Source organism: Protopterus annectens, chromosome 13.part0 (assembly GCF_019279795.1).
Source record: "Protopterus annectens isolate FY-2018-M chromosome 13.part0, PAN1.0, whole genome shotgun sequence".
In the NCBI taxonomy this organism is placed as follows: Eukaryota; Metazoa; Chordata; order Ceratodontiformes; family Protopteridae; genus Protopterus; species Protopterus annectens.
In genome coordinates, this window is record NC_056747.1 from 613,970,872 (window position 1) to 613,988,862 (window position 17,991).

The 17,991-nt window shown below is 38.2% G+C and overlaps 1 protein-coding gene across 2 annotated transcripts in view; it reads right to left on the reverse strand.

Moving 5' to 3' along the window:
* RAD51C (RAD51 paralog C) overlaps window positions 1–17,991 on the reverse strand; it is a 1,235,792-nt gene that overhangs the window by 103,505 nt on the left and 1,114,296 nt on the right. The window contains exon 7 of one of the 2 annotated variants that reach the window (XM_044054279.1): window positions 6,278–6,338. In XM_044054279.1, coding sequence (XP_043910214.1) covers window positions 6,278–6,338 — 61 coding nt within the window. Of the gene's footprint in view, window positions 1–6,277; window positions 6,339–17,991 lie in introns of those variants that run through there. The other variant, XM_044054280.1, reaches the window with a different exon arrangement.

Sequence of the window (17,991 nt, forward strand, 5' to 3'; positions counted from 1 at the left end):
CTCAACAACAGGATAAACTACATCTCTAAATATAAATTAATACCTATTCATACCTCCACACCTCCTGACTCTCCCTTCTTCACTCATTTCTTTACTTCTATCAATTTCTCTCCCATGGCTTTCCCTCTAAATATAGCACAAGCCTATTTTTTTTCTCACTTTATACTGCAATTCCTGTTTGTAGTGTACTAACTTATCTTTAATTTCTCTATAACCTGGTTAAAATTTATCTAAATTTTAAATCCTTGTCATATAACTTGTCGTATCTATTCTTAACCAAAGTTTTTCATGTTATATCTAATTTGGTATAATTATTAAACTGTAGAGTTTTTGGTGTTATTTTTAAGGACTATAAAATTGTTTTTAAAATATTTTGTAATACTTTGGAGCTTTTCTCCTCGGGGATCTCCGGAAAATGGGCTTCTACTCAGTCAGATTTTCCCACTAGCCACAAAATAAATAAATAAATAGCTCAGAAGGCAAGGCACAGATCACCTCACAGGAGTCTATAGGCCACAAATAATTAGGATAAGGCCTTCAGCCAATCTGCATAAGAACAGTTTTTTTTTTTTTTTTAATCTTTGATTCTTTTGATTATAAAGCACAGGGGTCTTTCAAGCTCGGAGAGCAGTTTACAGCTATACAAGCCAAGTGGAGAACTGTATTCTACTGACCAGGTGAATAAGAGCAAACAAAAGGGGAATTAGGACAGACTGGTATCTGGATGAGAACCTGCAACAGATGAGGTGAACGAGGGAGAAGGATTTCTATCAGTATTGGAGATATGCTGATCTAAAGGCAGCTCTGTCTCTATCAGAAGTTACAGATTGGCAATACGAACCATGTTTTGTTGAGGACTTTACTTCTAGCCCAAGACAATTAAATATAGTGAGTTATAGACAAGTCTCATTCTCATGGTATACATTCTACCAAGCAGGTGATTGCAACCCAATGACGTGCATCAGGCCTGTTCAGAATTATGCATTATTTTAGTGGCTGCACCAAGTTTTTGTCACTAAAGAGCTTCTAATTTTAAATACAGGTTACAAAAGGCCTGGAATTGAAAAAAAATAACTCTATTCCAAACAAGAATGGTACTTTTAAATATTTCAGGTGCAGTTCAGTATGTTTATTAGATGTGATAATTATTTAGTAAAAACATTACTGAAGGGCTTTGCAGGCTGAAATTCTTCTTCTTCTTTCGGCTTTTTCCCGGTTAGGGGTCGCCACAGCGGATCACCTTGTCCGCACATTGAATGGCAGTGGAGTTTTACGGTGTCGAGTTGCCAGCCCGGCGCCCAACCTTCCACAGAAGGCACACGCACACGCACACCTAGGGCCAATTTAGAGTGTCCAATCCACCTGCAGCATGTCTTTGGGATGTGGGAGGAAACCGGAGCACCCGGAGGAAACCCACGCGACCACAGGGAGGACATGCAGACTCCGCACAGAAGGCACCCCAGCTGAGGATCGAACCGGAGAACCTCTTGCTGTGAGGCGGCAATGCTAACCACTGCACCACCGTGGCCGCCCGCAGGCTGAAATTCTTCTAATTTGGTTTAATCTGTTCACTTGCTACTGACTACAAAAAAGAAAGATGCAACCTACAAACTGTCAACCGGGATAACCTCAAAACCCTTTCTCTGTCTACATACACTCTCCATGAAAACCACAAAAGACTAGAGGGCACAAAATATACCCTTAGCAGTGTTCCACTCCCACGCTGAATATTGCTGACTTTGTCAGAATGCAGACACAACTCTCAATACTCAAGACGAAGGGACAGCATGGCATATTACAGCAATTCCAATCCTCAATACGTAGGGACAGCATGGCATATTACAGCAATTCCAATCCTCAATACATAGGGACAGCATGGCATATTACAGCAATTCCAATCCTCAATACGTAGGGACAGCATGGCATATTACAACAATTCCAGAGCTCCATGACACTGTAGCATTTCCCATTTACATGGGCTAAAAAGTCCACAAAACACAAGTAAGTACCAGCAAACTCACAAGACCCCTCCAGTATCTTTACAAGAACAAACATCTAATCCACTGTTTCACAGACGAGATAAAATTTAAACTGCTGTTCCTGAATGAAATGCTTTGCTACTAGATGACATCTCCTTTTTGGGACCTTAGGGTGGCTTTCCCAGGGAAGCTGAGTGTGGTGCTGCTACAATTAGAACATACACTGTCACTCTTTGAAAATAGGGACCATAACCAAAGTCTGCCAGCCCACAGGTACCATCTCAAACTTCCACGCAACAAGGAAGATGTGCATCAACTATGATACTCCGACAATATTCAGCATTTCTAGCCAGATCTCATTCACTCTTACAGCCCTGCAAAATAAAACCTTGTCACATAACATATGCTGAAGAACTACAGAGACTTCATCTACCAAAACAGATCCAATTCCACCATCTGCTTCTGGCACTGACTCCTTACAGAAAGGCATGCTCACAACATTCGCCAATTGCTTCCATCTCTCAACAATGTCTGAAGTCGAGGTCAGCATTTCGTCACCCTTGCAAACAACAATCTGGGCAAATACTTGCCTCCATTTCCTGATTCACCAGATGGCTTTCCAGAAACCTTTTTGAGGCCACATTCTCTCCAAGTTACTCCCATATCCACATCTTTGCTATGGCACTGCTGCAGTTGCTGCTTTTCCTAGGTTGGTGATACCTACAAGTCAAATCTAGAGATCCCCACTTGCTAGCCTGCTAGCATGTCACAGCAGACCTTTTAACTTAACAGCTTACTGCACCACCACTGGTTTAATCAGCAAGTCCTGAAGTCACATCAAACCACTTTCTGACTATAGCTGCTTGCCTGAGATGACTAAGGCCTTGACCGGAGTCCATTCAGAATTCACATCTCCTTCTTCCCAAGTTTAAAACAGAAACTTTTCTGGAGGTGGGAGATGAACTCCTTTCTAAAGGAGCACTGGTTTGGCTTTCATGGGACACTGTCATTACATGTTTGCGCATATCCAGCTGTTCAACCTAACTTAACATCAAATGGTGATCATTTGAAAACTCAGCACCTCTCTTAACCAGCATATCTAGGAAACAGTTCAGGTCCGAAGATACGACTACAAAGTCACTCACTCACTTTTGGGTTAAGCTGTTTTGGTACTAAGTACAGGTGACATTTGTTACAGACAATCCTTAACTTCAGGTTCAGATCACACTCTTCAAGGTATCACAATCATTTCTCACATGAGAACTGAAACCTGTCAGAAGAACTACAGAATCACACGTATGTAAATGTTTAAAAAGGTAAAAACTCTAAATAGCTGTTAGATACAAATGCACACACACAGTTTTGCTTTATGTAAGTCACAGTCGCATTGAAGTAACCCTCTCATTTACTGGTACAAAATCCATTTGAATAACATCAAGACGTTGGCATCATCATACTGCCCAGGTCCTCCCCAGAATAATAGTTAGACAGCAGGAGAGCCATCATTCCAGCTCAGAAATTCTGGTTTAGAACTAATGCTTAGTTTAAAGGCAATACCAATTAGATCTAGCTGCATTATTCACCCTGCCACACAAGTTTCTACAGCAAACACAAGCTATTTCCTACTGCAAGAGTCTAATCCATCTTAATCTGTCCCAGACATGCCTGCTACTTGATTTGCATTATTCCTGATTATCTCCCCCTCACCAAATTTGATGGTTCATATGCTTGCATGACAGCTCCATGCAGCTTTTCAGGCTGACCCCAGCTGGGTTGTGTGGATCATCAGACACTTGCAGGAGTGGGTTATGGTGTCCTTATTCCAGTCACATATCTTGGAGTATTTCTGAACTGTACAGCAAGATTTTCAATTGTTATTACTATGCCTCCTCTTAGAACAATTGGAGCAGGGTATCTCTGTCAAAAACAAATTCCACACAACACAGCTTTAAGGGTGATAAGGGCAAACAAATCCCACCATTACCAATATAATGTCATGATGATAACAGAGGATAAGGATATCATCTTAGCTTCAGCCAAGTGTGATCTACACCTGTAGTGCTTCAGCCAAGTATGATCTACACCTGTAGTGGAGTGACTCAATGCTATATAGTGGAAACAAATGGAAATAAAATCACACCACCAAATTAGAGGTCATGTTTATTTCCTAGAAAAGGCTGGAAGGCTCTCAGCAGGTGGGAGCCAATGGACACCTCAGGTGAAGGAGTTAAAGTATTTTGCAGTCTTGTAGACTGACCAGTGGATGGCAGCAATATTGCAGATACTGTACTGGACTGTGGTGGTGTAGTGAGAAATGAGACACAGGAAAAAGCCCTCAGTTTATTAGTCTATCTCTCCAGCTTCACCTATGAGCGGGAGTTTTAAGTAGTGACAAAATAAGTTCCTTTTCAGCTGGTCTAACTCTCAGACAGAGTGAAGAGCTCAACAATCCAGGAGGAACTTGGAAGTGCAGCCACTGCTCCTTCTTGTTGACGAGACTCAGATGTGGTGTTTAGAGACACTCTGAACAGAATTCCTAAATCAACTCCATGGCAGGAGTACAAGACATTACCCACTTGAAGGTGATCTCTGGGTAACCACAGTACAAGATGGTGTGGATTATATTGCTTACCTTGCCTGACAGCAGCAAAGGACCCTACAGGATGAATTGGAGATTGTTGCTGAGCCCAGGGAAATTCAGTGTTTACTGCTCAGTTTGCTTTGGCCATGATGACAACCCCCCCCAAACAAGTAGCTAAGAAAATGAATAACTACCTGTTCGTTTAGGAAATGAATGAATGCTTACTTGTTCTAAGTATAATGCCTTTTATATTGGTGAAACAGCATAAAATGGAAATTAGAAATCCATGAACAATTTATATGCTATTTAAATAAGGAATTACGACTACATTTTTAACATCTAACTAAAACTAATGGTGAGCACTCCTTTACTTTTCAGCTGTTAGTTATAACAAGTTTACCAATTTCAGGATGGTGATGTGCTTAATTTGGATGGGCTTAGACAGCATCACTCTCTGACTTGAACACAAGGTTGCTGGGTACTCCAAGGTTGAATGTACAAAATCAGAATCAAATTCTTGGTGATGGACAGATAGCTGAAACAAATATATAACCTATCTCTTTTACTGTGGTCACTAGGTACTATTTATTGCACATGCTCTCACTTTTACTTGGTCTGAAGAACTGTTAATGGCAGAAAAGCTAACAGATTTATTAAAACTTGTCTTATATTCTGGAGACACTTTTGCCTTCTGTTGGTTGTTACAGCTGCAAAAGCAAATCATTTATACCAGCAGGTTCCTAAAGTCATGCCATTATATGTTGCTAGCACCATAACATCCAAAAATATGGAAATTCGTGACAAAACTGAGAAGTAAAATTTAAAAATTCACCAAAATCATCCTAATAATGCATAAAAGTCAAAAATGTTATTTGCGAGTTGCCCATCCACAGAAAGAAATTGACCTTTAGCCATTCAATTCCTTCCATAAACTGACTCCCCAGTCAACCTTCTAGCGTTCAGGAAATTAAGTGAACCTGTCCCAGTGGTACTGTAGACAGGAGCCCTTCCTCCTACCAGCAAGCTGATCTTTTGTGGATCATTTCTGTTCATAATCTGCATTTTGCCCCAGTTGGCCAAAACCTATGCATTTCCTACACCAGGTATTCCACTGTGCCAGGCACAGAGTTGTTTGGAAGGGGTTGCCATTCAAATAGTTTGAGGAGTGAAAGCATCTCAATTCTAATGGAATATGTAATGCTCTAATCCCACCTCTGGGCAACAGAATGTACAATTCCTGTCACCACAGAGGTACAGAATGCCCTTAACATGCGGCAGCATGTTCCTTCATACTCATATTGAAAGCTACCACCAGATGGTGGCTTGGAGAGCCTAATACCAACTTAAAGGCCACTCATTTGCATTACCTTCATGCATCCAAAAGGACTGTGCTAATATGGTCCCAGGTCCACCCTGCTTATACCAGTTCCCTCAGATGTGTAAGCTGCTAACCAAACCCTGATCACATGGGCTATAGTCAGAGCTTTAGCCCACTATGCCACTGCAGCTAGCTTTTCTGGCTCATTTTAAACCTAAATTACTCTACAGTTTTATTCAACTCGCACAGCATACAACACAAGATAAAAGCAACCCATAATACCAGTTATTCTATTATCTAATTATAAAACTCTTAAAGACATGGGCAATATGCAAGTTTCTCAAGTTGTCATAAAGATAGTTATAAGTCATTGCGTGCTATAGGCTACATCAAACGTACCTCTGCTTGTCCTGCCAGTGAAGGATAAGTCGTACGGTAGCTGCATGACCCCAGCTTTCACCTGTAAAACAAAACAAAAACAGAAATGTTTTTGGAGCAAATCTATACATTCTCTGTTTTCCTTTAATTTTAAACCCATTGTAGACCTAAAGGAAATATAGGCAACATACTACTCATTATTGGAAATAAAACTCTCAGGGAATGTAAGACAACTGTTTGTCACTCACAAGAGCAATGCATGCATTTAGAATCGGAATCCTGAGAGCTTCTGCTCGGACTGCTTCCAAAAATCAGTGAAAATAAGTCACTGCATAAATATATCAGGCCTTTCCAGTCTAGTCAAGACTATAAGACAGCAAAGTGGACAAATTGTTTTTGTCCCTTTAGTCCAATAAAAATAACTGTCCGGCATGGGAGACATTTAACCGACTAAGTCCTATTAAACCCATTTTTATCAGGTTACAATTATGTAGCAATCTGTACCTCTAAAGACCTAATGCAGCTGGCAGGGTTGTCTGTGCTTAAAGAAACAAACAATTATCAGAACAAAATTGACCAATCAACAAAAAGATTAAACACCCCCCACACACACACACTGATCTACTTAATTCACAGCAATTGGAAAACGTGTGTGTGTTTGGGGGGGGGGGGGTTGCTACCAAACCAGTCTTGTTGACAGACTGTCCTACTGTGTGTTTAGATGTTATATTTAATATGTCACATATATTTCTGATAGAACTACATATGCCAAGCAAACCTGCAAGATTACCTATTCTGCCAAATATCTTGGAAATGGAAATGTTTCTACCTGATGTTGCCAGGAGCTGCACAGAGTGCAGGTAAAAATACAGGGTCCCTATTATTTTAGCAAAAGCAATGAATTGTGAATGCTGTTTAGTCGAACGTTATTACGCGAAATGGCAAAATACCGAAAGCACGGAAGAGCGATTTTTTTCCAGGGAAAAAAATCATTGGGCTGTTTTCGGGACTTTGCCATTTCCTCCTCTATGGTGCGATCTCGGAGTTGGTATATTTAAGTAGGGGGGTGTGGGTGGGGCAAATCCCCCCACTTTATTTTGTGTTTTGATTTAACGGATCAGCGATTATTTTCCCTCTAAAAAAATCGCTGAACCATGTGTTCCACATTTTGGGTTTTTGGGGATTGTGGGTCAATTATATAGCGCTCACAATTCAGTGCGTTCGCTTATATAACAAAGACCCAAAATACATACTAAACTGGTTATACTATCAGTCATAGAAAACTATTAGATCAAAGCTGCGTTTTGACAAAATGCAAGTAAAACGACCCTCTCGTTTTCTCCCAAGAGGAAAATGCTGGTGCCATGCCCCTCTCCCACATCCATCTTGCTCCCATAAAGAAACTTTAAAGTCGTATCTTACTGAGAAAAGGAAAACATTGTCTTGAACATTTGGTTTGCTGAAATGTGACTTTTTTAAAAACATGTTTAATAAATTATCCCTTAAGACGTTGCTAAACATACATTAACAGAAAAGAAAACAAACCATATTAACATTTTTCTATTTACATACATCAAATATAAATTTTTTTCTATCAGTCCAACATTAAATAAATTGCTTAACTTCTGCATTTCCTTAAACCTCACGTCTCCTACTGAGCACTACTCTGCATGTACTGTTGACATAAATTCCACTGTGCTCCTTCCCTTCTCTAAAGATCCGTCTTCCAGTTATTTTATAACACTCAAAACTTCAAATGTAGTTGGGTAGACTTTGGTTTCTATTCTCAAGTGATTACTTTTTTGGATGTCAGCAGAATTAAACTTAATAAGGCCTTTCTATGTCTAGGCAATTCAGATCATGTGCCTCAACTCAAAAAATAATTTTCTTAGTTACAAGCCATTTGCTTACTCCATAGTTCTGACAAAGTACTCTGAAGGGAATTTTTACTTGTCAGCTCATTACACTTCCAAACCACATATAGTCAGTTACCTTTTCATTCATAATCATACCTCCAACATTTGCTTTCCACCTGAGGAAAAAAATATTTGAAGTCTGCTTGGGGTATAAAAATACCTATGCAAACACTTTCAAGCAAAGATCCCAAATCTTCTGGACTTTGTTGCATATTTAGGAGCCATATACATGTCATTCCATTGCTCTCTTGTAAATTGCTTTTCCAATGTCTCTTCCCAATCTTTTATAATCTCTTCTTATTGATTCTTATTGTGCAATATTTTATATGCCCTACTAATAATCCTTTTTTTATCATCAGCTTCTGTTCTACATTCAACTAAAAACTCCTCCAAAGCAGGTCTTTCACTTAAGATTCCCCTATCCTATTTTCTTTGTCTATACTCTCATATCAATTCCCTGGTACAGAAAGCAGTCTCTAGTCTGCACTCCAAAGTTCTTGGCCTCATCCCATTCCATTACCTTTCCCCCTCAAGTTATTTACTCCTAATACCTTGATTTCTTTGCCAGATCACTCAGGTAAATTTCAGCCTCCTGTTGCCTACTTTTTCTACCCCAACTTGCAGTAATCCCTATTGGCAAAATATCCTTTCTCCATTCTTGTGCTGGCTTAGTTTTTAGAATACTTTCTGCTATTTTATGAACATGATATCCTTCATGGTTATTCCCCTTAAGAATCTGCATCCAAAATCCTACTCTTCATCATCCTTTTTCCATTCTGAGTTATACCCGTGTTTGTGTAATGTATATGAGCCTCAACTATGTAGCTCTAAAACATCCCTGCAAATCAGGTAATCCTAAACCGCTTTATTCTATTGAAAGGATCATCTTATCCCACTCAACTCTTGCCCTCTTCCCCCTTCCAGATAAATTAATTCAGCTCTTTATAACCCACTTCTTCTCTGGTTGATAAAAACATGTCCGACTTGTATATAAAACTAAAGGAACTAAATATATTTTACTGCTTGTATCTTACTATCCATAAACAGCTTTCAGCTTCTCTTTTTGTACCATCATTTGTTTAGTCAATTTCCATATAGTCTTAGCTGCCATAACATAAGCCTTTTTAATCCATACCATTAAATACTTCATCTCATCATGCCCCCATAAATATGGATATTGCTGAACCAACTTGTGTGTGAGTACATAATTTGCAGCTATAACCTTTGTTTGATCTTCATTAATTGTATAGCCTGAAAAGACTTGAAATGGTCTCAAACTGTTCTACAGCACTGAGATATTCCTTTCTGGATTTATCAGCTACAAAATTATATTATCTGCAAATAAAGCTAATGTTTCTTGATTACCATACAAATTATACCCTTGCATTTCTGAGTCCTTTATTTTCTTTGTCAATAGTTCTAAATATAAAGAAAATAATAATGGGGAAAGATGACCCCATTACCAGGTTCCTCTCTTCAAACACAAGTTATCAGAGAGGAACACACACTTTAGTTCTTGTGATCCTTCATATATCCTCCTAATTAACCTTATTATTGTATCAGGAATGCAAATGCTTCCACTGCTCTACTCATAAAAATCCCAGCTTACTCTTTCAAATGCTTTCTCTGCATCAAGGCCCACAAACAGTGGTATTTTCTTACATTCTGTTTGCTACCCCTCAGAAAAATTATACATATCTATCAATTCTGGCAACACCTGGCAACACCTTTGCCATACTTTTAGCTAGTACAGACAATCAATTTATGATCACGGTCTAAAATTGAAATGGAGTCTATATGAAGCTGGGTTTGATGCGTCTTTACCATCCTTTGGTAATACACCCACCACAGCTTTCTTCCAAGATGTTGGTGCTTCTCCTCCTTTTAAAATACTGTTACACAAAATCTTCCAGATCTTTATCACTTTCTTCCCTCCATCTTTCAAAATTCTGCAGGAATACCATCTGCTCCTGCAGACTTTACTGAAGATTATTGATCAACATTTTTTACCTCATATCCTCCTGTCATTTGTTGAGCCTCATCTACCTCTAATGTTTGGCATAATTAAGTCTTCCATAAATACTTCCATTTGTGCTCTTTCCCGATTTCCACATTTCTTTGTTTTATATACATTTAAAAAAAATTCCAAAATATCTTTAACACCGTTACAGGATTTCAGATTATTTTTGTTGTTATAGGCTCCCTAAGTTTGGCAACAACTCCTACTTTCTGTTGCCTAAGTTGTGATAAATGTTTTTCCGCTACGGAATTTTTTTCAAAAAATATTTGCTTAACAGCAATTTTTCTAAACTCATGCATATTATCCAGATACTCCTTTATTTTCTCTTTAGCATTCTGCCTTTACACCTCTTCTTGTTCTGTGAGAGTTCTCTTATTCTGCAATACTTGAACTTTTGTAAGCACTTCTGAATAATTCATATTACTTCTAAACCGTATCTTGTTCTCTTTTTTTGCTGACAGACTGTCCTGCTGTGCGTCTGGATCTATATACAATATAACCAGAGCACTTTTACACCCCATCCTCACCACAGAAGTCCAAAACACAGCATGTTAACACTAATCTTGCTTTTGTCCAGCCTTTCTTCTCATTATACTGTAAAGCCTGTATTTCTTACAAATAAAAAAGTACTTGCTTACTTTAATATCTAGTCACTGAAAAGACTCTCTCTACATTTAAGATACCCCTGACTACACACTATACAAAACTGCTTTACTATACATAACATGCAATTAAATCTTGAAAAGTTTTACACAAATACCAATACAAATAAAATTGCTTTACTAACAGTTGCCTTTTTCTCCTTTTAGTGTCCTTCTAAACATTAACAAAGTAGGGTATATGCTTTACAGTCCAAAAGCTCAGTCGTTTTCAACCTCCTTTTCTTGCAAAGCAATTATTTCACAAATGTGATTGATGCTTTATAGTAGACGTGTCCACCCTGCAGCCCTCAGAGCTCTTCCATGCGGCCCTCAACCTCTAACTGCAACATCGGTGTGCGCATGCACCAAAGCACCCTTCTAGTTTTGTTTTTGAGCCAAAAAAGGGTCAGTGTGTTTACACCATTATTTTGCGCCGAATAATCAATGTATGTGTTCTCGCTGAAGAGGGACTCATGTATGGATTTGCCGCTGTTGCCTTTGAAAGGGACAGCAGTTACCTGTGTTAATAGGTAAGTACGGAGTGAGTGAGTGCATGCATGAAAGCAGAATTGTGTGCGAGAAAGTAGAAAAATGTGTGTGTGTGTATATGTGTGCTTGGCAGAGAGAGACGCATGCACAAAGAGGCCAACAATGATCAGTCTACCTAATGAACACAAACAAGTTAGCTCACAAATATATCATACATTAAGAGTACACTTTCATTAAATTGCGGCTTTCCTGACAGGGAGAGTGTTGTATTGAACATGAACTCATACCTCTTAACTGTATGGATTTTCAAAGAATGTCTGGATTTTTGCCTCATCTTCCAATTTGTGTCTTTTGCTTAGGAAATAAAAGTAGTTATCCAAGGTAATGCAGTTCCAGGGAGTAAGAATGAGACAGCAGCCTAGGGTTAGTGGGTCAGTAGTGGACTGACTATGTGGGACTGTAGCATATACAGTTGTATTGTTTTTTCAGACAAACAAAAAAGCACCTAGTACTGTTTTTTCATTGGTGGGTTCTAAGCAGTGGTAGATTGGACAACAGTAAGCATAGCTTTGGCAGATAATCAATACTGGCAAATCAAGTGAGCACAATGTCATTTTTTAAATGTTGAGGATTTTAGTGTGTATGTGTGTGCTTATGTGTTGGGAGTGCTGCAACAGTAGATGATTATTAAAGACAGAGACTTACGGACTGTGGAGAATATGTTTCTTTGTTTCAAAACCTAATACTTGGGTACGCATGCCAGAAGTAGATTTTTTAAGACATGGCTTCTTGCCATTTACAGTGGATGGATATTTACATTTAATGGACAATGTATTAGCGTGGGACTGTGGGGTTCTGAAGGATGCCAAGTCTACCAGTGCCAATGTCTTGTAAAGTGACCTGGAAATGGATATTGGGATGTTACTGAAAAAATATAGTAAGTGGGCTTAGAAATATAGTTTAATTAAACAAAGTGTACTTTCAATTTACAGGCCATAATTTAATTTATTTCAGGTAGTCCAGATACCGGTAGATTGTATACCATTAGACTTAATTAGTGAGAGCTGTCATTCTGGGGAAACAAGCAGCCCTAGTTTCAGTGAAACCTCTGTGGCTGTGTGCAGGTAGGAAGTTTCAGTATGTTGATGCAATGTGTTTTATTTATTATTTTTAATGCATTTGTCATTTCAAAGCATGGTTTTCTTTGATGCAAAAGAAGGCAGGACTGAATGAGCCATATAATGTTTAACTGACAATAATGGGATAGAAAGATTATAAGTGATGTATAATGTTTGCAGCTACAGTCGTTTCAATGGTGTCTGTGATGCATAACTATTTTTGGGCCTATGTCCCACTTTTATTTTTCGCTTTGTCCAGATTTTTTGCTCCAAGGCTGAGAGGTATGGTTCCATACTAAATATGAAGTTGTATTTACCTTGGGAAACTTTTTGGCATAATTATGAAAAACAGAGCCTTTTTAATATCTCTGCTTATTTCCAATATAAACTGCTATGTAACCTTGCAAATAACCTTGTTATTAAGATACTTTACTTCTTTTGGAATTGACAGGTATGATTCATCTGTTCGGACATAAGCATAGAGTGCTAATGTGACTGATTTCTTGCAGCAGTCTGTGGTTTACATAATCACAATAACTTTTCTGTGTTTCTGGGTGTGTAATCAATTTAACAATTTTAAAGATGTTTTCCAAAAATAAATAAATAAATATATAATAAATAAATAATCCTCTACACTTTTAGCTATTGACAAAGTCTGGGAATTTGTTTTTTTCAAAAGTGAAGGTCAGCATTACAGCTCAGTAAACTATCAGTCTGTGAGTAACTTCTGCACAAATTAAAATGTCTGAATGTCAAATGGCTTTAGATTGGAGGTAAGTTTATTTTTATTTATTTTTTTTATTTTACATTTGTTTACCGGGAAAGTCCGACTGGACACAGGTCCACTTTCAGCGGGGGCCCGGGGAGAAAATCTCCAAAAATAATACAAAACAATATAATACAATACATGAGAGAGAGAGACAGCAAATTATGGATGTAGTACTCATACAATATGGCAGAGATTACATCTTGTAACAGTGAGAATCATTGAGGTACAGAATAAACTTAAAAACATTTTTTTTACAGTTATAATTACAGCAAGGCAAATATCAATGAGTAAAGTTTTTAGGAGAAAGCTGTTTGTACATAGCTGAAGCTCTGAAACAATCTTTTGGTATGGATTAACCTGGGGATTGACACAAGTTATATGTTTACACCAGTACGTAGCATTATAGTTTATGGTTTTCCTACTGATTTACTTTTTGCTGAGCAGTTGTTTGTTGATTTATTGATGGTCCTTTTGGTGATGGGAAATTACATGGATGAATCCATCTCTATTATGATTTTTTTTCAGATATTTTGACTTCTAGACAATTTAGACAATTTCATTCAGTGAGTGGGTGTCATGTGATTACTGAGGTTGCCTATTTTACAAGTAGGGGCTTTTGTGTGTGTGTGTGTGTGTAAGAGAGAAAGAGATTTAATATGTATACTGAATATAATTTTGCAAATGGAATTCTTAGTTAAACATGCCTCTCTTCTTGGGTAACGAGACTTGAGTAACCAATATTAGATCTTAGCCATCCAGCTGGGAAAGGTTAGTATGTGGATTTTCCATCTGGTTTGATGAAGGCTAAGGACTAACAGAACAAAAAACTTTTAAACTTTTTTAACCAATAAAGCGAAGGAAACCAATAAAAACAAGAAGCAGATAAAACTGAAATGTTTTACTGAGCGCTTTCGGTAAAGCTATGCTTCACCTTCTTCAGATAAATGCCAATACAAGCATGTCACCATTTATAGTCTCATTTTCTAATCAAATATAGTAATCTCATTAACAATTAAAGAACTAGCAATCAAATAAACTATACTAAAAAATATATAATGATAAATACATTATATTCACTAATATTTAATCATTAAGCACCATACTTGCCCAAGGACTACATTTATGGCTATCCATCCAGCCATCATGTTGCTGAACTACATTGTTTGATAATGAGAGGAGCTTTTTACAGAAGTTGAAGGTTTTTGTGTCAAGAACCTGTGCATAAAAAGTGGCTTGTTTATGTTGCAGTGAAGGCTGTGGTCTTTGTAGTGAGCGTTTTAAGTATAACCAGTATTTCTGAGGTAGAGGAAGTCTCTTAAGGCAGGATCTTTCTTAGCCTGGAAAGCAAGCCAATGATGAAATTTATAGGGGCCAGTGAGAGACAGAGGAAAGCAAGAAGCTTTTTAGTCTGTTTGGATAACTAAGTGAACTTTGTCCTTTGACCTTTTTTGTCATAAATGGTTGTAGTCTTTCTTTTGGCAGGGTGTTTTGCAGAGGCACATGCCAAACGGGGCATTGTACTCAATAACGGCTCTTGTAAAGGAAGAATACAGGGATGTTATGACCTCCTTGTCCCTGGACGAGATACCCTTAAGTGGGCCATGTAAAAAGCTTTCCTTACAACGGAGACAACGTGGTGGTCAAAAGTCAGGTTTCTATCAACCTGGGTGCCTAAGTACCATACGACTTAATGCGCGCTTACAACATTGTTATTAATGTGGTAATTTGTGGGAACATCACTCTCCTCAAAGGGGATGATGATGCATTTTTGGCATTTAACTTGAGACCATATTTCTGGCACCAGTTATTTGTTTGGGTGAGACCCTCTTGTAGCTTATTCAGAATAGTTTTATTAAGTCAGTAATATGAATTATTTACTTTATTGCACATTTGTTGGGTTACTTTTGTGGATTATAGTATTGTAAGACTGCTGATGTTGACATTTTATGTAGCTGGACTGCTGAATGGTTTTCCCAGTGAGAAATGCTAGTGCTGTAGTGAATATCTGTTTATTTGTAAAAAAAAAAAAAAAAAAATATATATATATATATATATTAACTAAGATGTTAGAGTTAACTGTTAGATTAGAGAATTAGAATTACAATGAGAATTAGAATTTTAAGGCAAATATTAGGCATTTATTCATTATTCAAATGCACCTACAATACAGCCAGGAGGTCGACTGTGGTCTTCCGGAGCAACGAAAGAGTTAACTATATGATATATTTTATATGCGGCCCCAAGACCATTTCTGTTCACTCAATGTGGCCCCAGCAAGCCAAAAGGTTGGACACCCTTGCTTTATAGTCTTTCCCATGTATTCACTAATTTTAGTGATGCTGGTCTTCTTCCTGTTCATCTCCCTTTCCCAATACCAAACTCAGGTTTTCAAGTCCAAGCTACTCCCGAGTCTTCCAGTCATCCCCAGCATTTATTTTTTTCTGTCTCTTGAGCATTTTCCTTTGGAACACTGGAAAATGTTTCACTGGCAAAATCTCTCTCTGAGCTTTATTCACCCTTCTATTTGATGGCTCACCTTTTATCGAATAAACGTTTTTCTGTTCCCTCCATAGCTTATTCTGCATCCCTAAACGCCTTTGTTTGTCCAGGAAAAATATTCTGAGGATAGCTGGAGACAGCAGCTTGAATCTCACACCTGTCTTTCAACATTCTCGGATTGCTGGGAAAAAATTGCTTCTCTTCTTCTTAGTGCACAGTGAATAATCATTTTCCACATACACTCTGCTGTCTCCAGTTTTTAATACTTTTCTTTTCTGCCACAGTTCTGTCAGGATGAACTCTTTCTGCTGGAATGATTGCATTTTTACTAAATACAGGTCTTGGCTGCTTTCCCACAACCAGGTTTGGAGCACAAATTCTATGTGCCATTTCAATTAACAAATCCTGCTGTGGAATACCAGTCCAGTTGCTTATTTGTAGTTTCACAAAATTAATAGTCTGTTCCCTCCAGTTTCTCTGATACAGCAGAGAATCTCAGGTTTTCTCTGAGTGCTCTGTCTTCTAACTCTACCACTTTTTGAAACAGCTCTTCTTTAGAAGTCACATTCAGATAGCCTTTTCTTCATTTCAGCCTCTGATTTTTTAGTTTTATCAGTTCATCTGAACAGCTAATTAAAGTTTCTTCTATTTTTCCCATCCTTTTTGTTATTTGAGTTGATATACTCCTTTAATCTTTCATTTATTTTAACCACCCCTCATTATGTTTGATTTTTTTTCTGAATTACTGGAAGCCATCTCTTGTTCCAAAGCTGAAGCTTGAACTGCTTTTTGTTGAACAGATGCACAATTCTTCCCACCCAGCGTTTTCCCTTCACCTTTTCTGGCTGAATTCCTTTGAAGTTTTTGCTGGCATCCAGGTAGCGTACATACTTGCTCTTATTTTTTTAATAATAGGAGAGCTGGAATTAAGCTGCTGACCAGTGTGCAGCCATCTTGGAAATCCCTGCTGAAATATGACCTTAGATCCAGTATGTTTCATCAAGTGCACTGATGTCTACAGTCACCTATGTGAGAAAGGGCAGAAACATTCTTAAATCCATCCTGTTTCTTGACTATCAGATGAGGCTTCCTGAAGGAGACTCTGAATCTCAGAAGTGCATAAACCAGAGTGGGAAAGAAACAGGAATCAAAGGGGCATGATCTCTTTCGCTGATAGTACAGAAAGGAGGTATCCTGCCTACAATGCTGATAGAAAGGTTAATTTAGCAGACCATGTACCAAGACAGACAGGAAATTGGATAACATATAGAATGGCCTTCTCTTCCCTTGTCAAAGGGGTGTGGGTTTGGGCTCACCCCCCCCCACACACACACACTGTAGACTACAGAACTAACAAGGGTAGGGCCTATGAACAACACGACTAGTAATTCATCCTCAACCAGGTGACATAACGCAGCTAGAAATAGTGCAAGTCAGGCACATCAGTGGAAGAAAAAAGATAAACCCCCTACAACCACTGAAGCTGAAAATATGGTAGTACCCATGTCTCATCATCCAGTACCTATGCAGGGAACATCCAAGGATAAAGTTAGGAGTATTTAAAAGGGTTGGTGGCTGCTGAAGAGTGATGTGGGTGCCAGAGTTAATACCACAGGCACAAAGGGTGCCACAAAAAGAAAGTCTCTGAAATTGTAAGAGATAGCATTACAGCAATTCCGTAAAGCCTTCAGAGATTATATTTTCAGATACCACCATGAAGCCTTTAGGTATATGAAACTTCTAGAAAGAACAGCTACCCAGTGGCACTCCCATTCTATGACTCGCTCAATCTTATAAAAAGGGTTGTGAAAATAATCTTCTAAGTCAGTTTTCTGACTATGTTCAAATTTCTTTAACAGGATTTACTGCTGCAACTTTCCATGCATTTGATTGCCAGTATTTCTGTTTTACTCATCAAAGTTTCTCAATTTCTTTTCAGTTTGGCATTTTTCCTGTTCTTTAGCTTACAACACCAGTCGTTCTGGTCTGTAGCCTGGATAGAAAGAGAATAATTCAATGTTTCGCAGTCTCTGTGGCACAGAAGTCAGCACAATCAAAAAGAGTATGTTAATTCAAGGAAGCTTCATATGGTGACTGCTCTGAGATTTTTTATGGCATGCAATAACTATTAAACATAGGGGCAAGGAATGGAATAAAAAAAAACACATTTGAGAGAGGTTGTAGAGAGACATAAGTGGTGTAGTGAAGTTTTACTTTTCACCACATTACTGAAATTAAAGGCAAAGCCCTATCCATTTGTTTCTACATATTAGTCTGAAAGCC